At 37.8% G+C, this 23,065-nt stretch overlaps 1 protein-coding gene across 6 annotated transcripts in view; it reads right to left on the bottom strand.

Moving 5' to 3' along the window:
• Window positions 1–23,065, bottom strand: part of asic1b (acid-sensing (proton-gated) ion channel 1b) — a 190,953-nt gene that overhangs the window by 23,512 nt on the left and 144,376 nt on the right. For 4 of the 6 annotated variants that reach the window (XM_079594243.1, XM_079594245.1, XM_079594242.1 and 1 more), the window contains one exon: window positions 5,062–5,212. In XM_079594243.1, the coding sequence (XP_079450369.1) occupies window positions 5,062–5,212 (151 nt within the window). Of the gene's footprint in view, window positions 1–5,061; window positions 5,213–15,860; window positions 16,950–23,065 lie in introns of those variants that run through there. The other 2 variants (XM_079594244.1, XM_079594241.1) reach the window with 1 other exon arrangement.

Here is a 23,065-nt window from a genome sequence, read left to right as displayed (position 1 = left end):
CAACGCAGGTGTCTCAGAAGAACAGATGATATCAGATCAGATGGGCTGCTCTTTCAGTTTATATCACAGCATCAAACAGACTCAAGTTGAACCCCAGAGTCTTTTTTATTGAAAAAGTAAAAGAAGATTGTATGAAGAAAGTCAATGGTGTGACTACTAAGTAGACAAACTAAATTCAAACTAAGAACCCTAAAAACATTGACTTCTACAAAACCAATGTGACTATAGCAATAAAACAATGCAATAATGCAAGTATAAACATTCAATATTCAACAACGGTTGTTTGCAAATATTAGGAGACCATTGGGAAGTTTAAAAAAAAGCATAAAATAAGTACAAATTCTTCTACCACATGACGCTTTGATAAAAGTAGAAATGTCCCACGTCCAGTATGAATAAAACAGCATGTTAGATCATTACAATATGTAGTGATTGAGAAAAAACACTGCATAAAGCAACAAATAAGGTTGAGTTTAAACATTTGGCTCTAAACAAGAGAACATTGCGGGCACAGTTTATGTGCACAACACAAATTAGCAAACAGGAAATCAACAACAATTTTCAAAATGAGAAAAGACATTAGGCAATATAAAAGGAAAACAAACCAAAAACAAGCTGGCATGGAAAACAGACTAGTCTCCAGATATTTCAAACAGCTTGACGTCTGTAATATTTTGACATTTAGCCATGTGTCACCCATAGACTGTAAACAGGAATAATCTTCAGGTTTCTCTATGGACAGCTGAGCAAACACGTTTGAGGGTGTTAGCGCAGATTATAGGCTGCGTTTGACACTATACCCGGCCTCATTTAAATGCTTTAAATCAGCATATTACCATCGAAACGCTGGCTTTCTTCCACAGCCTGCTGGATTCTCATTCAGTCAACTAATCGGCCCACATGTGACACTGCTAATGACTGTTGTTACAAATGCGGTTTCCAAACACATCATCTACACAGAGGAGTTTCAGACGTCTCCCACCTGTTTTATTGCCTTTTAAACATCTGCTTAGTGATCATTATAACACCAACAGAATAACATGGGGGAAATTATACAGCCAAACAGTGAACTCACAGATGTCCTGTTTAATGAATTGTATATTACCAGATCATCTAGAGAGAGAGGATCATCCAGCAGACAGAATGAACTCAGTTTACAGTCAATAGCAGCCCTTGCTTAACTCAATCCTGTGTTTGTAATTAATCTTGACTAGTCAGGCTTCAAGATTTTACAATGTAAACATAATTAAAAGACTGGACAAAGTACAGGACAAAATGAGCATTCAACTGGCTTTAATAACTATTTGTCTGAGGAAAGTACACCACATTTGGTGAAGTCGAAGTCTGACGCCCGGTTTCACAGACAAGGCTTAAAACTAGTCCCAGACTAAAGTGCATGTGTGAGCTGTTTTAACTGAAAGCAACTTGCACTGACATATCTCAAAATATGTCAGTGCAATTGTTTTGTCTCAAGATCCACACCTGTAATGTTTTTTTCTACTTAAATGTCCTAATTTAACTAAGGCCTAATCCTAGCTTAATCTAAACCCTGTCTGTGAAACCAGGCCTGAGACCATTTAAACAGTTTTAGCATTTAAAAAAACATAAAACAAAGCGACGTTGATCCAAAGTGAAGACTTGACTCACCGGTAAAACGTTTCCTCTCACTGTTCAACATTTTAAACTATTTTCCTCAGATGCTGAAACTTCAAAACATCTGTAAAAGTTGCTGAGACTATAAAGCTCATGAGTATTTAATTTGGCAAGTTTATGATTGGTTTTCTGATGCTAAACGCCTGGCCAAAACATTCTAGCACTGCATTGTTTCATGTTGTACCTCTTTGGTGTCTAATTCAGGGTTGGCAGCGTTTCATAACCCAGGGTTAAAAGTGTGACACGTGTATTAACTCAAGGTTAAAAAGACATTAACCCTGGGTTAAGTGTAGAGTGAAAAGCAGTGCAGTGTATCTGAAGGAGCCTAGCATTGTCAGGACTTCGAGACAGGTGCTCTGTAATTACGGTGAAATCCAGTCAGCTGTGGAAAAGATTTCAGGACAGCTCTCACCCGAGTAACCAGAGAGCTGCTTGCAGGATGTGATTAGATATCCGAGACCTCAGAGAGCACCTGCCGTGTGGAGAAATTTGAAGGAGCGCGAGCAGAACTCTTCGGGAAATCACAGCATTATAAAAACAATCTCGGTAAATGTCGGGTGGTGGCAGAGGCAGGTGTGCAGGGTTTCCCATCTACCCCCTCTCTCTTTTCAATTACAGAGGTGTGAAGTTGTTAAATGGGTCCCACTGAGAGACAGACACGAGTGAGTTTCACTGGACGTGTTGCGTCACATGTAATTGGCTTGCGGACTTGCAGCTGTTTGTATCTTTGCCATTTTCTGATCAATGGGATCCAGCCTGACGTCACTTTATGAATCTCGAGTGCTCGAATCCGACTGAACTTTACTGGAAAGGTCACAGACGATTTCTCCTCGCAGCATTCTGACCTTCAGCCGTCCCACGTCACTTGTTGTTGTTTACTGCAGTGTTGTGCTTGTTCGCTTTTTTATGGCTCAGTCTGATAAACTGTTCTGCTGAGTGTTGATCTAGTTTTTATTGTCGGTTTATGTCAAGAGCTCTGTTCCAAAAGTGATCTCCGTACCTACCTAGACAGCATTTTAAAAAGTCATACATAGTTATGAATCCTTCTAAGATACCTAATTTTGGCCAAATTCTTTGTCTTTCTTTCTTTAAGGCAACATAGCCTGTATTATTATCCCAGAATAAACTTTAAAAAACTATTAAATATGGCAGACAAGCCAAGACAAACTTCCCCTTCGTTTACTGAAAAGTATTAATAAAAATGACATAATCTACTAAAAAAGACCATCTAGCCTAATTATGGAATCTTTTAAGATATCTCATTTTGGTCAAGTCCTTGATCTTTGTTTCTTTAAAGTCCCACTGTGATGAAAATCCAGCTTTTAATGTTGTTTATATGTCTATGTGGTGTTTTTATTATGCTTTAAGACAAAACCATGTGTAAATTCATAAGTCAACAGCATTGCTGAGTATTCCCTCCTTAAAACTGCAGTGAAACAAGACAGTCTCAAAAATGCGGTTTGAAATCGCTGGTGTTTCTGACGTCACAAACTACCTTGTAACCAACCAGGTCAACGTGTGATCGTCAACGAGTGGATCTCTGAGCTGCTGTGAGTGAGTGGAGGCGGGGCTCATTTGCATATTCATAGCACCGCACGTTATTTCAAGCTATTTTAAGGCATGGATTTTTTTCAAGGAAAAACATTTTTAAATATGTAATTTTGGTGATCAAAGGTGAGTTTTAAGAGATAAAATTATTGACTACAGGGTAACTTTAAGGCATAAAATGGATTAATGAAAATGGTTTAATCTAATAAAAATATATTATTTTGCCTATATTTGTTTCAATATTAGCAACACACTAACAATAAAGTCCATTGAATCTTCTAGTCGAGCGTTTCAAACCATTTTTTTTTTCAGTTAGGATACTGCCTAAAAAGGGAGCTATCCATGTAGGGGGTTCACGCTATGTTTTGGAACAGAGCTAATGTGCAAGTGTTTCTGCGTGTCTATGCCCACTAGCAGTATTTTCATTGATTTGCATTAATTCTGTCCCTTGCGGTGAGCTTTACGGCATCATTTAACAGTTCATTCACAGTCCTTTCAGTTTAACCTGTTGATTAATATTAAAGTCAGAGAACCAAGTCTAGCAAACAAAGATTAATCCTAAACTAAACCCTCATAAGAAGATTATTGACGTTTAGACAGCTTTTATGCAAATCTGCTTGGAAGAATGAGTGCATTCCCAAGAGTTTCAGCTGGAATCATTACAGTGTGAATTTATCTTGGTGAATCAGAAGTGTAAAACTAGAGAACTGTTGATCTGACGGATAAAGATCTGAAAAAAAGTAGGGCTGACACTAACTGTTATTTTACTAAGAGTAATCGGTCGATTATTATGGCGATGAATCAGGTAACCGGGTATCATTTGTGGTAATAAAATAGACCTAAGCAAAGAGCTAAGCCTTTAAAATGACTTAAAATACACATATAATACAAATGAGGCAACAATATTTGGTTCAAATAAAGTATCAAAAGCAAGTAATCGTATGGTTAAGAACAACACTGTTAAAATACATAATAAAGCCTACATAATATAAACAATCGTCTTATGTACATTATGTATTATAACAAATGCCTGTAGAGGGAGCCTGTTGTTGTTACACTTTACAGCAGATCAAATCCTTGTTTAATATTGGCCAAACAACATTTAATTCAAATGTTTACTTAACCTTTACCATTTGGCCAACTTTTTACGAAAATAATACTACAGCCACTACAGCATATTTAGAAATACATTGACGCAGTCTCCTGTGTTGGCATACTGTAGGTTTATAAATGATTTATATTACAAATCTGATGAAGTGGCGCATATTGTGTTCCCAGATAAACTCACAGCATAAGCAGAGATGGAGTTTGAGACGCTCCACGCATGTAAATGATAAGCAGCAATTACTGTGAGCGGAGCTGCTCTGAGACACACTTAACCTACACACTTCCAAACAATTTAATATTGAACCTGCAGCGCATATATTTATTTAATTGAATCGCAGCCTTTGTGAATTCACAATATCACTATGTTACAGTATGGTTTTTAAATGTTTGTAATACATCGTGCAGCCTTAGAAAACGGTCTAATAATTGGGTTCATGGATTCTTGTCCGTGGAATGAGCAACTTCTGGTATTTTGCCGGTTACTCGACACGGGTAAATTGCAATCAAGGATTTTTTTTAAATCGAGTACTCAAATTTAATCGAGGAATCGTGACAGCCCTTTCATTCTTCAGGGGAAATAATGGTTCAACCCAGATGCAATGCAATTATTAACTTAATCTCTTCTACAGCTCTTTAGGAGACGTAAAAACAGACACGAATGAGGCAATTGTTCACAGTTGCGCCGGTCAGTGTGATGGGATCTCATCTAAAACAGAGAAGACACATGAGATTACTGGGGTTAGTGAGTCGTACCGGTCTCTCCCCACACGGGCAGGTACTCGTCCTGCTGGATGTCCAGCATCAGCTCCAGGCCATTACCCATCCCTCCCTTCATAGTGACCAGCAGTGGCCGTCCGTCCTGTCCCGAGTTGAATGTGTAGCATTTTCCATAGCGTGTGAAGATCTGAAATAAACAGACACAATTGTTTAGCAATGATGGATTAATGATTTGTCTTGTTACACTTTTCTCACTCGTCAAAAGCAAGCAATGGACAGAATTATGTTACAAATTTTTCTAGTGATCACAGCCACATAAATTCAACAAATACTTGTCAATACAGTGTAGTTATAAGTAATATAAGTGTAGTGGACAGTCTAGTTATAAGTAATACAGTTGAGGTGTTCATTTTATGAAAGCCTTTATATTCATCTTAAATGCCAACAGAAGTGTATTCATTAAAGTTCGAGTTCAAAGGTACTTCGCAACAGGAATGACTCAGTTGCACTTCCCGCTTTCAAGTCAGGTTTCAGGAAATGGTTTGATTAATTATAGAGCATCTGTAAGTAGACGTGGTCTACTCTCGGGCAGAGGTGCTCATGCCGCCAGTCTTAATTGAAACTGAACTAATGGACATCTAATCAGATCACAGACAGCAGGATATGGAGAGTGTGGCGTCTCAGAAACACAACCTCGCTGCGGGACCACCTGATTACCATCGTGGACAAATACCAGACATTTCAGTGTGGAGGAAATGAAACGGCCACATCTTTAGAAAACATAGCAACGAAAGAAAATGGCAGCAGCTCTCCAGGGAGTGACATCAATGTGAAAGAAATGCAACACGTGTTACAGACAGCTTGCTCTTTGAGATAGAAACCTCTCAAAGACATTAAAAGATGCGTCAGATATCAGTTTGTCAGATATCAGACAGATGAATGGTTGATTCAGCTAATGCACAGATGGAGCATTTATACACACCCTGGCGAGAAAAAAAAAAAAAAAAAGAGTTTCTATGAGATTAGAGATGAGTCTATGCTTAAGAATCCTTAAACATGCTATAAAAAAATGCCAAAACTGACGCATTGCAATGAATAATACAGTAAAAGAATCATGTTCAGAATTAGCGACACAAGGCCCATTAACAAAACAAACCCACAACACTTTTCTTTATTTTTTTAAATGAAATAAATGGTAAATGTACTTATTTGTGTTAATTATAGAACACTGTACACACTTACAAATCATATTTTATAGTATCAATATTATAATTAAGACAGAAATATATTCATAATCTGTTGTAAAATTTCATAATTTCACCCAAATGAAAACTTGAGAGCAAACATTCACAACCAAATGCCACAGAAAACCAAATGTTTAAGTTTGCAATGCATAAAATAAATACTTATACATGATCAAAAACCCTAGCACTGTCCCAGTTGGGCAAGTGATAGTTCAGTTAAAAAGATAGTTCACCCAAAAATGAAAATTCGCTCTACATTTACTCATCCTCAAGTTGTTCCAAACCTGTATGAATTTATTTCTTCTGCTGAACACAAAAGATAAGATATTTAGTAGAATGACGGTAACCAAATAGTTGATGACCATTGACTTCCATTATATATTTTTTTCCATACTATGGAAGTCAATAGGGTCCATCAACTGTTTGGTTCCCGACATTCTTCAAAATATCTTCTTTTGTGTTCAACAGAAGAAAGAAACTGATACAGGTTTGTAACAACTTGCGGATGAGTAAATGATGACAGAATTTTCATTTTTGGGTGATTATAGGCCATATCTCAAAAACTTGTGAGCTGCTTACCTAAACAGCATTTGGGGCATCAAACAGAGTTAAATAATCGATTTTAATGTTCAAAAAGCACATATGATGCCCTAAAAGAACATCCACAAAAATGCTTTTAAAAGCACTTGCCTCTTCCAAACAAACATGTTTAAATGCATCTCAGCAATTGTTCCCTTTTGCCATTACCGATAATAAGTGCTCCAGAGCTTCTTCAACATCTTAACTACTCCTGATGAAATAACAGCCTATGAATCGTTTAGCAAACATAAGCAAGGCTGTTGCCAAGACGAGTTGCTGTGGTAACCGTGGCAACACAGAGTAGTTGGTTAGGGCGACGTTGACCTTGGGACCCAGAAGAGTCGCTGCTAGTGGAAAGTGTTGTGGAGTCTTTCTGAGACACTTCACAATGAAGTTTCCTGTGAGCGCCTGTGCCTGCTTGGTATTTCGAAAGAACGTGCCTTCATGACGACCTTTATATGCTAACAAAGCTTTTGAAAATGTTTACAATAGCCAGAAGGCTTCACAAGCCGCTCTACAAGGAAAATGAGTCAGGAACACACTGTACATGCCTTACTGGATTATTTTCGAGTTATTTTGAGGACAGAAATTCATTCGTTTTTTTGTCAGCATTTATAAAATACTTAAAATACTTTATGTTAAAGGGGTGGTTGATTATAATTTCACTTTTCTAACTTTAGTTAGTGTGTAATGTTGCTGTTTGAGCATAAACAGCATCTGCAAAGTTACAACGCTCAAAGTTCAAAGCAAAGGAAGATATTTGCTTTTAAAGAAATGGACTATAACAAACGGCTGGTGGGGACTACACGACATTCCTCCCAGGTTAGTGACATCACCAACCCTAAAATGTACATAAACCCCGCCCCCAGAACACGCAGTCCATGTTGAGAAGAGGAAGAGTTGTTGTATAAGAGTACATTTGTGAGTCAGGTCAAACTTTAGCATCCATCTTTTCACATGCAATAGAAAGTCACTCTGTGTGCATCTCACAACAGTTCCTATACGAGCGATTTATAGATTACCATGACAGAATATGCTAATTGAATGATTCTTAATAGGACTGGTTGTTAAAGATCCCTAACTTTCAGCACAAAAATTGAGATAGTTGTTACTGATAGTTAACTCCACATCAGCAACATTAATTCATCAACTAACCATTCAGAGACGTCCTGTTACTTCTACATGTTGTCACTTATTCTTGAGTCTCTCCATCTTTGTCTGACTCCGTTTTAACATTAAAGGCAGAACAGTTTCTATCATGTTAGTGTGTCTGCGTGAAGTAATCGCAGCTGCTAACACACTGAGCTCTTGAAACCCCGCCCTCTGCAGCAGCTCATTTGCATTTAAAGGGCCAGGCACAAAACGCTGGGGTATTCTGTGCTAAAACTTCACACACACACACACACACACACACACACACACATACACACACACACACACACACACACACACACACACACACACACACACAGACACACACACACACACACACACACACACACACACACACACACACTCTGGGGACATCAGAGATTTATTTTACATCTTGTGAAAAGGGCATTTTACCACCCCTTTAAGGGTTTGAACACGTCACTAAGAGCAACAGTACTGGTGATGCTTCACCGAAACAACACTACCAAATACGTAATGCACTCAAACTGAGCTCTAAGGTGCGTTAAATTTTTAGTGCGAAAGCATCTTGTGTGTCTCTGTTGCTTTAATACAAGAGAACAGCCTCCACTGGGAATGAAGACATCAATAATACATGATCATTTCTGTCCTTTGTAACGGGACTTTATGAAAAATGAAACGGCTTTAAAACTTTCTGGCTGCTGAGGGGAGTTTGAGGGAGCGAAGCGCTCTGATCTCCCAGTAGGACGCTGTCAGTTGGCAGACGCTGTTCAAAGACTCAGTTGACTGGAACTGAATCACAGGGGAGGCGCGGAGAACTCACAGCCTTAATCAGCGATTTCTTTGAAAATAAAATCTATCTGCGTAAAAAGCCATGAGTACTTTAAAATGCAATGAAGACGGTCACATCTTTTTAACTCTTTCCCCGCCAGCACTTAAAAAAAAAAAAGTTTCCAGCCACCACCAGCTTTAAAAAAAAAATCATTTTCACAAAAATGTCATGGCCCCCAGAATGTTGTATGAATAGCTGAACATGCAATACATCAAAAGAAAGAACAGACCCTCTGCTTTTCAACACACACACACACACACGCACGCACACACAAACACACACCGTTTTATTATAGCTTCATGCATTCTTATTTTTATCAACACTTGAATGTGGGTGTTTCATTAAAAAAACATAATTTTGAGAAAAAACTTTTTTGTCAATGACTACATCCATCGGATTCAGAATGATGATCCAAACAGTAGATTGAGTCCATCAACACCCCCAAAGCTTCACAGTCCTATCGCTCGTCCTGAGTCGACATTTTATTCAGTAACATTAGGAAGTTTTGATTTATATGCTGTTTAATGTTGATGATCATGCTATTTTACATATGCATCTGCTTACATATACTAACGCTTGTTTCTGCTTCTTCTTCCTCGCTTGATCTGGAGATTCAGTAATCTTTCAAAAGATGTGTAATAGCACCACCTACCATATAACAGTATACGTGTGTGTGTGTGTGTGTGTGTGTGTGTCTGTGAACTTATACGTATAACAAAATGCATGTAAAAGGAAATATTGTACAAGGTGAAACATAATCTGTTCCATTATAGGTGGCAGTATTTTAATACCCACTCAAAAAACACAACATATTTATCAACACAAAAGGAGGCAGAAACTATGAAAAAGTCTATCATGAAATATGAAGTGTGAAAGAGTTATTTTAAAATTGCATTGTTTTTTCTTGCAACCCGAGACACACAAAAAAAACATTATTTATTTATTTAATGCTTTCTTCCACATGCCTGCAACTCCACAAAGCAATTTCACAATCCACCTTACGCAGCAGGGCCAGAAATAGAAGACGATACGTCACTATTAGCTTCCACTTCACCGTGATAGAAGTGAGACTGCTGAAGAAGACGCGGCTCCGGTGTCTCGCGAGCGTGACTGATATACCCATCAGTACTGATCAAGATCAGCGCAATGACAGTTGCGCCTTCTGAAATGAATAATTCACTGAGACCCAAATGGCACCGTGCCGCCCGCTCGAGGGCTGCCCGCGCACCATGGCGAGCTCCTAGCAAGCTAAAGCTGTTTGTCAGAGTTGTCAAAAGACTTTGATTGCAAAGCTTGCGTGTCTAATAAGCTGCACAACTCACTGTCCGTTTTGCCGCAGCTGGTGGCTTCAGAAGTACGATGGCGCTGCGCTTTCACAACGGATCAGATCAATGCTGCTGAATCGGAAAACCACTAAATTATATAAGAACATTGATGCCAAAGTCAAGCTGTTGAACATGTCACATGCTTTCCAAATCAGACAATCTTCAGTCATAAAATGTGGGCAGAATATGCGAATCACTCAATTGAACATGACAGGTTAACTTAGCATGGTTTTGCGAACAATTTACACAAATCTGTTCTCACGTTGCATGAATTATAGTTTTCCCTCAAGAAAAGACCCAATTTTAAACCCTTAATTAATGAAAATGGTTAAATAACCATCTACGGCTATCACAATGCAAACAAATCCATATTATGGCTTTACAATATTTGGAATATAGTGTAAAAGCTAAATGGACTACTTTTATGGTGCATTTTTGGAGACAGAATTTCTATTTATAAATGAATTGAGTATTCAGACTAAAGGTTCAGCTTCAGTCGGAAGAGCCCTTGGTCTCCAGGTAGCTGTGTGTGGGTTTGATCTTAAAGGCTAAAGTGTTTGTTAGGTTTGAGAGGTTAGTGTTCCCAGTCTGACAGCGATCAATACTGGCACAAAGATGGCCACAGGGTGTGCCTCAACTGAAGTTGCCCACAAAAATCAATACCGGCTCCTCTATTGACGGCTGTCGCACACATCGACAGCAGACTCGGTGATGTAATGGAGAGGTAATATGGCCAATTTAGGACCACCAGGCCTGCTAAAGGGCTTACGATTTATCTGTTAGTGGTCTGCCTGTGGACAGAAACACAGGCTCCAATCTCTCAATGTCATCTCAGTTCAATCTCTCAGATAGGTCTCCACACTGGACTCCAACCTTTAGAGCCAAAGGCTCATTGATTCTCAATGATTCAATCCACCTGCAGCACAGTAGTGAAGTCAGCAGACAAGCGGCTTTTCCCTTGAGATGTCCATACTCATTCAAATCATCTCTCATGAAAAACTGAGGAATGCAAAGCAAAATGTTGTCATATTAATAATACAACTAGAGATACGTCAGAAAATATGAGGGTGAGAGAACACTATGAATGATTCATTAAAAGTATGTCATAATTTTTAGACACTTTGAGTAAAGTTTTTCACACCACAGTTCATCTTAAGGTAGATACATCAACAATTATTAATATTACATAACACCATACACAGCATTACACAATATAACATAACACAATATTATTTTAACCCCTTTAGCCAATGAATTGTAAAATTGTGAATTTAATCCGTCTCTTTTGTCCACTTTCAACCACTTCAGTCCTGATTTCTTCAAGGAGAGGGTCTATGGACGGGTAAATGTATGGGCTATTTCAGATCTTTCGATCTAATGGATGAAATAAGCTCACGCAATTTACATATGGATGTGAAAAGAGACGACGGAAAAACAAACGGAGAGCAGCAGCTTTAGTTTCTGCTCTGACGGACGCAAGACCAGCCGAACGCTGTGAGTGTGTGTTAGAAATCAGGAATGCTGAGAGAACATTGTGCTTGGTATGCTTATCATCTTTAGACCAAACTTGGGTCTCCAGCTGACAGTTATCTAGTGCACTTCCCATAATGTTTATGCATTAGGTCAGTAGGCGGAGAGTAGACGTATTTTGTGGCTGTTTGAACGCATTCGACCACATGAGAGTTCACACTACGAAAGCAATCCAGTCTAATGTGTTTTCGAATACCTCTGGAAGTGGTCGAAAGTGGAAAAGCTCAAAACGTTTTAGACCCCGTTTACTAGGGCTGGGTATTGACACAAATTTCACAATTCGATTCCGATTCCTATTCAATATTGATTCTTTCGCATATCAGGTACAATTCATGGCCGAGTTCATAGCATCTGTCTCGAGTTATACAGAGTTAAATGCCAGCTACCAGCCAATCAGAAATTAGAGTTAGTTGTTTCCGAGTAAATTACGTGTTCCCGCTGCAAGCACGTTCGTTATAGGCAACACGCGCACACACAAGAGTGGAAGTAGGAACCTCTACATTTTTTTTAGCATTTTGATTTTACGATTCCTGGACGAAATCTCTTGCCTGTGATCTCAGTGAGAGCTGATGTTGAGGAGTATAGCCAAATTAGTGCTAAATTATTTTTGATGCAGTCAAAAACACTCCAACTGCTTTTAAAGGGGTCGTCGTCGGATGCAAAATTCACTTTTATATGGTGTTGGCATATGTGTCTTTACAGTGCGTGGACACAACCACCAATCAATGAAAAAATACATTCATTTTTTTTATCCTCAAAATGCTAAAAAGTTGTTTCTCATTATCATTTAAAGTGACGTGCACCAAAACGGGTCGTTGTGAACAGAGCTGTTTTTGAGGTGGTAAAAAGGGTGTTGTTTTACACAACCATTGAGGAATTTTAACTTAACATGAAGACCCGAAAAAAATCATACCAACAGTACATTGAGCACTGCTGTTCAGTTGGGTTGTTTGAGGTCAAATTTTATTTTATTTTTTGATAAATTTGTATTTTTGATATATAACTATTTATTTTACTTGGATGAATTTGTCTGTCTTTTATCAGGTTTACCAATTGTTATAATTTCCATTTGTGTTGGTCAATTATAAACAATTTAATTAAAATTAAACTGCTAGCAAAAATTGTAGCAAATTTGGTGGGGCCGCTGCTGCAAATATTTGGGTGGCTCCTTCCCTAACAGATCTCACTCCAAACTTTTGTTAAAACTTGAGAGCCCTGATTCAAACATGCATTAAATATTGAAGAACATTAAAAATGATAATGAATATGTAATATGGTGCATATATTTAGCAAAATGCTCCTCTCTAGAGTTCATTTTTCTAGCTCACTAGCGAGTTTATGGTCACTGGATATGGTTTTTCTGAGGTAAATGTGACATTACATGACATTGTTTACAAGCTGTTTTGACATCTTTCACGGTTGAAACACTGATTGAGCGATTCCATGTGACATGATACGGATTTCGATAAGTTGTACTCTATCTTTTAACACACTTTTAGATGCTCATTCATGTTTATTTCACGCTGTAACTGGTATTAATAAGGAGGAAGAGAAGATCATGCGCTGCTGCTCCTCTTGAGCTGAGCTGCACCAGAGCGATCTCACGCCACAGCGCCAAAACGCTATTTATGTTTTCAAATTTTGTAAGAAAATGGACGTAATTTGTAATCTGAGACTTTGTTTCATATCATTAGAAACAAATATTATTTCGACTTATTGGATGGGATGCGCGCTACAATGTTCCATTCATTCATCAACTGAAACAAGGATGACTAGCCGAATTGATTCTTGCGATTTAAGAATCGATGTTGGTTCGTAAAAATTAGAATCGATTAAAAACGAGAAATCAATATTTTTTACTCAGCCCTACTGTTTACACCTGTCCTTAGCTTGTGATCAGATTGACGAAAACAATTCTTAATACTAGGTGTAAACGGGGCCTATAGTCCATCACATCAGCTGACTCATCAAACTCACTTACAATCCCTTCTTACCAATAGTGTGCACTTAAATCTGTTTGAAAATTCATTCTCCTTTACAGCGAGAAGAAATGCAGAGTGGTTGAGAACTGTTAGGATAATTACAGTTTACTTCAAGCTCGACTGACGCTTCAATCTCAGACTCACAGTGTGCTGATAGTACAAGATAGATGCAATTTAAATGAAAGTGTATCTGTATAGACCCTTGAGACCGACTTAGCTTCTTTCCACTCATGCAGAGGTGCAGCAATTGAACTAGACAAAGTGACTCTGCTCATGTGTGAACGGGGGAAAGAAAAGTGGAATTACAAAGCAAAAGTTTTGTCTACATGTAGACGTTTAAAGTAGTGTGTGTGTGTGTGTGTGTGTGTGTGTGTATTGACTAAAAAGAAACAAGCCCATAGGGAAAGTGGCCTTTTACCACAGCAGCTGCATTGATGCTGAACTACAAATCAAGTCAAAATGCTTCAAGCCCAACAGTCAAATGATTCATGCTGAACACCAGCAATTCCCCTAAAAAAATAATGCAAAATTGAAGTGTTAAAAAGTAACGAGCCGCATAAATCCAGTCATAATTTCCCAAATACACACCTTGACTGTGTCTCCTCGTTTTTTTCCCAACTATAATCACATACTAGCAATGCAATCATTAAGCAGAATGAAGAATAAAGATATTCACGGGGCATTGCCCTCGTCAAGATGACGGATCATAATTTCTACAGCAAATGCGACGTGCTGCATACATTTAGCTAAATTACGTGCGACCTGGACGCGAGGAGATTGCAGATAAGGCTCTTGGGATGCTGAGGGCCTCCAGATGCAATATATCAAACATGATATCCCGGGAGTCACATTGCTAAATGTGTTCAACATGACACGAGAGCGGCATTGAATTTGTTTTCTGAGATAAATATAATTTTGCATATAAAGCGATCTTAAAACCAAGCAGTCACCTAGATAAATGGGGTCAAGACTGAGGCCATGTAGGTCACAACCATACGTGTTACTGAATACACTGTAGCAGATAATGTATTTGCCTACTATTTTTAGCATGAGAGGAGAGAGTGCAATGATAAAATATTTCAAACATTGTCATGTGATCTTTTTTTTTTGTATGTTTAATCCAGTGAGCGAAATTCATCGTCTCAAAAAATAATTAATTTCAATTTTGTGTAAAAATGCCTATATGGCATTCTGACTAAATTGTGGAGATGTTTAAAATGCAGTCGACAGAGTTTCCTGTTCATTAGTCACTCAGGAAATGAAAAGGTCAAGTGCATTGTGGGATCTATTTTTTCCATGCAATGTGCTCTTGTATACTACACATTTTGGACAAATGGAAATGTCACATACTACAAAGTACACAATATACAAAGCAGTACTCTCTCTATAAAGAGTTTTGATAACATTTTATTTTAAGATGTAACTTAATGACTACATAGTAACAACAGTAAATTGTGCATAATTACAAGCAACTAACTCTAAACCAAACCCTAACTGTAACTAGTACAAGTAGTTCATTATTTCTCAGTACTTATTTAAATACAATGTACTTTAAAATATGTCACCTTAAAATAAAGGGTTACACTTTATTTTAAGGTGTCCTTGTTACAGTGTAATTATACATTTAACTGAGTAATACTAGTTAACTATGTACATGTACTTACTATAGAGTTAGTATTAAGATTAGGGTTAGTTCCATGTAATTCTGCATCATTTATAGTAATTACTATAGAAACTACATGTAACAAGGACACTATATACAATAAAGTGTTACCAAATAAAGTGTATCCAGAGTTTGTGCTTTTACTATTTAAAAAAAAAGTAGTAGGCAAACATGCAGTATTCTGTTTATCTTCCAAGTCAGTATATAGTCAAAAAATATATCAAAATTGCACCTGAAATTACTTGCAGTTAATTAGTTACAATGGACATGTCAAGAGGCAGTGCATTGTGGGATAGTATTCCACAGTAGCTACATACAAATTCTCAAAAGTTTGTATTAAATTAGTTGAACATTTTTCAAATTTGCGTGGTGCACATTAGACACAATATACATACTCCAAAAATAGTAGGCTATACGAGAAATATGGCAGCTATTATGAACAAATCCTTAGCCTACTTTTATCCTTACCTTGACATGTCGTCGAATAGACCGCTTTCTATTAACGATTATTTCATCGTTTTTATCCTAAAGTTGAATAAACACACTTACGGTGCTAAAGTTGCGCGGTCCGCACAGCTGCCCTTGAAATCGACAATAAAGTAACATCTCCTCGAGCTGATGCCCCAGACGGTCCAATAACTGCCTCATGGAGGGCTGAGAGTCTCGAGGAGGGGGCAGAAAGTGGTTGAAGTCCAGTATGCGAGATAACGGTGACCAGGGAGGCTCACTACTCGTTCCGTCATCGTGCGACGCGAGCGCGTCTCGAACCGCGGCGGACACCTGCCAATTTTTCCCGAAGAGCCCGAGCCACCGTCCCGCGCTAAAGATGTCCGGTTTTTTCATACGTCGCGGCAGTATGATGTTCTGGTTGCAAATCGTCACGGCGGGAAATACGAGGCGTTTAGCGTAAACCATATGCGCCTTGGTGTACACCGGCGACGAGAGCAGGTATCGGACCCGGTTGGAGGACCATGTGAGGAGAAGCGCCAACGCAGTCAAAAACGCCAGCAGCCACGCGACTCTGCGCGGGTACGAACCGCTCAGAAAGACGTGTCTTAATCCGTGAAAGGTCGTGTGCTTTAAGAAGAGCTTGCCGGCTTCTTTCAGAGGTCCTTCCGTGCGTTGTTTCGGTGCGGCGTCGCCTTGGCACATTTTGGAGAACGTTTGACGCGCAGTTTTACCTCAGAAGCGACGCGTTAAACGTTCCAGTGCTCTCCAAAACGAGTAATCATCGCGGTGTTCTGTTCCTGACGCGATTCGCTCGGGAAAGGAATCTGCAGATTCATCCGAACTGTTTGAAATACAGCGCTGCAGGGAATGAGGACGGTAAAATACTATTTCTCCATATTCTCCCTCTCAGGGAAGCGTAATATAGCCCGTATAAAAGTCTCAACTGTTGCCAGAAAAAGATACGGCGCCACATTTTCCTCGCGTCATGTGCTCTTGCGGTTCTGTCATACTGCAAATCTGTTCTCTGCACTTTAAGAAGTTCAATTTTCATAAATTCAGTCGAAGTAATTCACTGGGGAGCATTTGTACCGCTCGTTTTGCAACAGCGCGAGCTTCGTCCCTTCCGCGCGCGCTCTGCTCTATGTTCCTCTGTGAGCGCGCGCATCCTCTGCTGTCTTTTACTTCACTGAACTTTCTTATTGCAGTGGTTCTCCCCTTTTCCATTTTATTTTTAAGAAAAAGCACGTTTTTCTATGATAATTAACTATATGAGTAATTTATTTTGACCCATAACATGTCAAATAAAAAAAAACATTGCCATATTTGAATCAAAATGTAACGTATACATCATACTGATGATAAATGATAATGCTTTTTGAAAATAAACTATGTGCATGAAATATAATTATATATATTTCAATTATAATCTAGGTCATTCTGAACGCAAACATGCATTCATGAAATGGCAGCAATCTGAAATGGCAGCAGGTGATTTGTCTCTAAATGAATTATGTGTGAATACAGTGAAGTGTCAGTTTGTTATTCATGGAGCATATCATCGAAAATAGCACCTATCACAAGCATACTCACGTTGGCGTCAGCACATCGTTCACACTACTATTAAAGTAAGGTTAGTTTTTAATTGAATGTTGTACAATGCATCATTCAGACCAATAATTACACACTCCATCCCTGCTAGACAGTAAGTGGACTTGTTCTTAAGTTTGGGCTGTTAGTCAAACAGGCAAAAGTGGGCATAATGCCCGGCCCGCAGGTCATGGCCTACTTACCTTAACAATGTGTGCAAAGTCAATAGCCCCTTTTTTCACTGGCAGGCTCTGAGATGCCTCACAAAGGGTTCTCGTCCAAATGTGTACATAACAGGGGACAGTATTGACCAGAACACTGTGCCAAAATAAACCTGTAAACACCTGGATGCGTTCGGTCTTATGTGAAGTGAAAGTTGGTGGGTGGATCTGTGGACATTCAAAGCACTGTGTGTCCTCTTCCACTGCCCTTCCTTTTATTGAGGGAAAAAATATACGCGAGGAGCTATGAATGTCACAAATAAATTACAGTGGAGGCGTTACGATTCACATTTGACATTTAATTTCAAAGTCACATTAAATATGTGCCAAGAAGAGGTTTTTAATGACGGAGAGAACTTCAGGCACACGAAAACAATTAAGTTATTTTGAAAGAGAGCGGATCGTGATGTACGCTGTAAGTACGCACAAATTACATTTCTTGAGACTGAGAAGAAGATTTGTTAAAGATAAATATTTTTAAATCATTTACTTAATTCAGGTTTAGTAAATATTGTAATAAACTATGCAAAATATATTTTTACAGGCTAAAACTGGGAAACGAGCATTTTAGGACTTCCGGTTTCATTATCCCGAAAGTCAATGGGGTTTTTTAATGTTTTTTTTGTTTTTTTCACAATGAAAAATGTAAGAATCATAAGCTTTTGTTAGTCACATACCTTATTTTGTACAATAATCCAAAAACCAATGGAAAAATTATTTGTCGAGAATTTTTTATTTTATTTTTTCTCCGAGGGAACAAGTGTAATGCTGACTTTTGAGTTGACCTACAAAAATACATCATCCAGGTACCACACTATTGTTTATAATTATATAGATTGGATTTAGAAATGTTAAAATTACGAATAAACTATTAAAGAATGTGCTTTTATCTTCAAAAAGCTTTTTTTTTGTGTGTCACTTTCAGGGCTCAGGCCGAAGGAATAGCAATGATTTTTTTTCATTTTTCGGAGACGTGAAGTTGGGATGGGACCCCAGTGGCAGTTCGTCATTGCACACCCACATGTTCGACAGTCACAGATGCTTTTTACAAGCGTCTTCATCAAAGAGGATGCAGCTCCGCCACGGGGACAAGCACACGCTGAGCTACATCAACACCCAGATGAAGACGCAAATTAGTATTCGGAAAAAACTTGGTCTGCAGCTTGGCGTCAAAGACCAATTTAATACAAGGAACCTGTGTTTTTGCTTCTTTTTTTTTTTGGGAGAAAAACTCCACACAGTTTGCTGCTGCAAAGTAACGATGTATTCTTTTAGATGCTGAAATGCGTTAAAAGATTGGAAAAACATTTCATCATTATGGTGAAGATTGAAAAAAATAATAATCTAGAAGGTTGATGCAAGCGTCTTAAATGGATATGCACTGCTCTTTTGTAAGAAAGAGTGATAGTACATCTCCTTTGACCTGAAATAAAAAAATAAATGCTTTGAATTGTATATAAAATGCTTCAGTAAAGTCTAGGTCCAAAAGTGGACCCTCTCAATGACGATTGAAAGGCAACCGCGTGACCCGAAAAAGTCGTGTTCTTTACACAACATTGCACTGGGATACAAAAGGGCACTTTAACATTGAAAATGACTGGAATATCTGATTCGGTACAAACTAGAACACGTTGAAAACTCCTACAATGCAGAATGCTCAATATTCAAAATGAACCATGGTTTCACTACTAATAAAACATGGTTACTGTTACACCCTGAAAACCTCAAATTTACCATGGTTTTGCTACACTAACCTAGTTTAACCGTGGTATTTGCATTGAAACTGCGATTATTCAAATGGTAGGCAGTTTTACTATATTAAAACCATGGTTAATTTGCATAAGTGTGTTAGCTGAGTGATACTGAAGTCTAGCAGAGATGGCCAGTGGGTTTAGGGGGAGACTCGAACCATGCCAAAGCCACAACTGAGACAGCATTTGATGGGAAAAAATCGTTTGCAGCCCAAAATAGCCTTGATGTGTTCCAGAGTGGTTTACTTCACGGTGAACAAAGGGAAAACAAAAAGCACGACAGCAATACAGCTCCTTCCATTTGAAATGAAATGGCAAACATTACAACAAGAGCTCATTGATTTCTTCAGTCAAAGTAAAGCTCGTCTTGCCTAAATGGAAGATTCTGTTTTTCTTTGAGGGAAATTAAATTTGATGAAGTTTGATTTCTTCATCTATTGAAATGCGACTTACATTTTCTATTCCAAAATTGAGTTTTTTTATATGGAGCAGTTTAATGTATTTTATACTAATTCTCTAATTTCTCTTTAATTGAAAAATATGCATTTTCATTCATTTATACATGGTTGCAATAACATTTAGATCAAAATTTTAAGTGCCATTGTTTAAAAATGCTATCGACTGAAATTTCAAAGACATTCGATTGTTATTCTTTAAAATCGAATGACGTATGTATGAATGTATGTATGTATGTACTATCCTGACAGAAAATGAATGAATTGTTTTAGCTATATATAGAAAATCGGTAGACTTCAACAATTTAAACATGGAGCCACATTGAGATCTCTATATCTATGAAAATTAACCATATTGTACCTTAAAAATTAAGACACCAAAATATATTTTTTAAAGAATTTGAATCTAAAAAGATGTTAAAGTATCTGTAACTTCGGGCAAAAAAAACACTAGAAATGCTTTTTCCCATTTTTTAAACTGTCACCATTGGCAAAGATCAACAGATTTTACGAAGTAATTTTGGAGTAGTTTTATTTACAGCTCCGAACTGTACAGTGTAAGTACAAAGCCAGAAAACTTTTGTAGAGAGCAGTTTGATGAAAAATGTAGTTCATATTGAGATCTTGAGTTTTGATTGCATATTTGGCACATGTGAGCCCAATTTGAGATATTTTTGAGATCTCATTCTACTGAAGAGAAATATTTAAAAAAGTTCATAAATTATATATTAAAAAATGTTTTACACACGTAAGATTATTTGGTCTTTTTTTAAAGTTAAAGTCTGAGAATCAAGAGACTTGAGCAAAATCTCCATTTGATTGTTAATATCATTGCGGTCTTGAGATTTTAAAGAGATCACATTTACAGATTTAGCCAAATATTATAAACTAGTATCACAGCTGGTTTGACAGTCCCGTTTTTACTTAACATTCTGCATACTAAACCCAGACCTCAGGCACTACTAGTGTATGCTGTAGTGATCTGGAAAGCTGCCTAGGCTATCAGCACCCAGGCTGAAGACAAGTGTCCTCTGCGGAGAGTCTGCAGCTGTGAATCTCTCACACGATAAAGGAGATAATTCAGTTCTGGCGATGGCAGACCAGCTTCAGTTTTATTGAAAGAATGGTGTACGAGAGGAGGCCAAAGAGAGAGAAATAAATAAAATAAAAAAACTAGACAATGCAGCAGTGGAAGAGAAGAGAGTATAAATCATGGCCAAACCCAGAAACAGAAAACATGAGCATGCAAAAGAGAGAGAGAGAGAGAGAGAGAGAGAGAGAGAGAGAGAGAGAGAGAGAGAGAGAGAGAGAGAGAGAGAGAGAGAGAGAGAGAGATTCTCTAAACCTAATGAGCTGCACTGTAACATTCATCAGGAAAGATAAAAATGTGCCTCAGGAGAAGATTGGTCATGACATTTGACGAATTTTCAAGATAAATCATGAGCAAAGCATTTGAAAGATTTGTGTTTCAAGAAAGATTAGAAGAATTAGAATTTTCAAAATGTTTGAATCAAGAGAATTCAATTCCAGAAAAATTCCACTCAAAATAGACAGAATATTTTTGTTTAATTACGTCTAAATTGAAAAGACATTTAAAATGTTCGGGAGGAAAAATGGATCAAATGGCTTTAATTCAGAGAAAGTTTTTTCAAAATGCTTAAATCAGTAAAAAAAATATTAGATTAAAAAGAAACATCTCTCAAAATGTTTGATCCAAGAGGAAGCATGTTCAATAAAATTCAAATCAAAGAATGTTCAAACCGTCAAACAGAGACATAATGTTCAAATTCTACATCTGAAGGTGGTGAAGGAATTTCCCCTGCGGTGATTTCGAGTGGCTCAATAGCGCGATATGCGGTATTATCACCATTTATTTATTTTTATTTATTTGTTGCAATATAAATAAGTGTTACGGTGTGGTCACCATGCACAAAAACGAGGACATTTTAAGTAACCAATGTAACCGAAACTAAACAGCGTCTCTGCGCATTGATGTTCAAAACGAATCAATAGAGAAATTGTATTTTTCAAGTTTAGAGAATAAAAACTCCACAAAAACATTGAAATGTTAAATACTGCAAAAAAATGCTGCCTAACTAGGACGATTATGCCCATTACAACATCAAAAATTATATCTGGTACCACACGAAACTATCTATCGCTATGAAAGGAACCAAATATTTGGGATGCACACATAAATGCTGTCTAGCTAGGCACCTTGTGAAACAGAATTTTGAAACAGACAGATAATTGAGAAACAAGGGATGTATCCAAAATTGCATAGTTATGAGTAGGTACTTATTTTGAATAACTGCTAAATAAGTCTGTTTTATATAGTATGAATGTGCGCATTATGAATGTAATCTGCTCTACTCTTTTCTAGATCATACTACACTTGTCACATACTACTCGTCACATATCAAAATGATTCCAGTTCGCATGGATTTGAAGAAGCGACTAAAATTTCTGTATTATGAAGGCCAGAAATGTAATTTTGTGAGGTTAATTTGTAAAGAAAGACTATATTCAAACGCGCATACCTATAGACTGAACACGTAATATGCATGTGCACGCCATCACCGCTTTCACAGATTCATGTTTTATTCACAGAAATAATGTTTTTCAAAACTTTTCAAAACTTGCACCTCTCGAGCCACCAAACACTGTTGTCGTGCAAATGAACGGCCAGAACACGTTAAAAGTTTTCTGTTTTCAGGTAAACCGGTGTCGTGTAAGCGGACCCTACTTTAATAACTAATGATCTTTGCAACGCAAGTGAATCGATCAGAAACTATAATTTAGCTGGAAAATAACTTTATTCTAGAGCTGCTGTGAAGACGAAACAATCTCTGTTGCTTTGATTTCCTATTATCACTGTAAAGCTTAAAACAATCTATATCGTTAAAAGCGCTATATAAATGAAGGTGACTTGACTTGACTTACTAAATATGCGATTTCAGATGCAGCCAAGGAAAAAGCGCCATCAGGCGAGTCAGTGTGTGTTAGTGAGGCGGTTCTGATAAATGACTCTCAGACGGGTTGTACTGAACCCTTCTGCATGGGCCAGCTGCTCCGGCTCACTGCGGATATGAATCTTGTTCACATGACTAACCTTTAAAATGAGGAACAGTATCTCACAAATGCTCATGCATGAGTATGAAAACATCTCCAGAAACAATCTCTACTGTAAATAACACTGTCATTTTCCCAGAATTCCCTGAGAGCCTCATAAAGATAAACAGCTGCTTTCATCACACAGATCAACATCAACCTCGCTACAGGTCGGATTT

This window comes from Phoxinus phoxinus (genome assembly GCF_949152265.1).
Source record: "Phoxinus phoxinus genome assembly, chromosome: 20".
NCBI classification, from domain to species: domain Eukaryota; kingdom Metazoa; phylum Chordata; class Actinopteri; order Cypriniformes; family Leuciscidae; genus Phoxinus; species Phoxinus phoxinus.
Note: the sequence above shows the minus strand (reverse complement) of the source record. Positions and strands in the feature narration are given on the sequence as shown.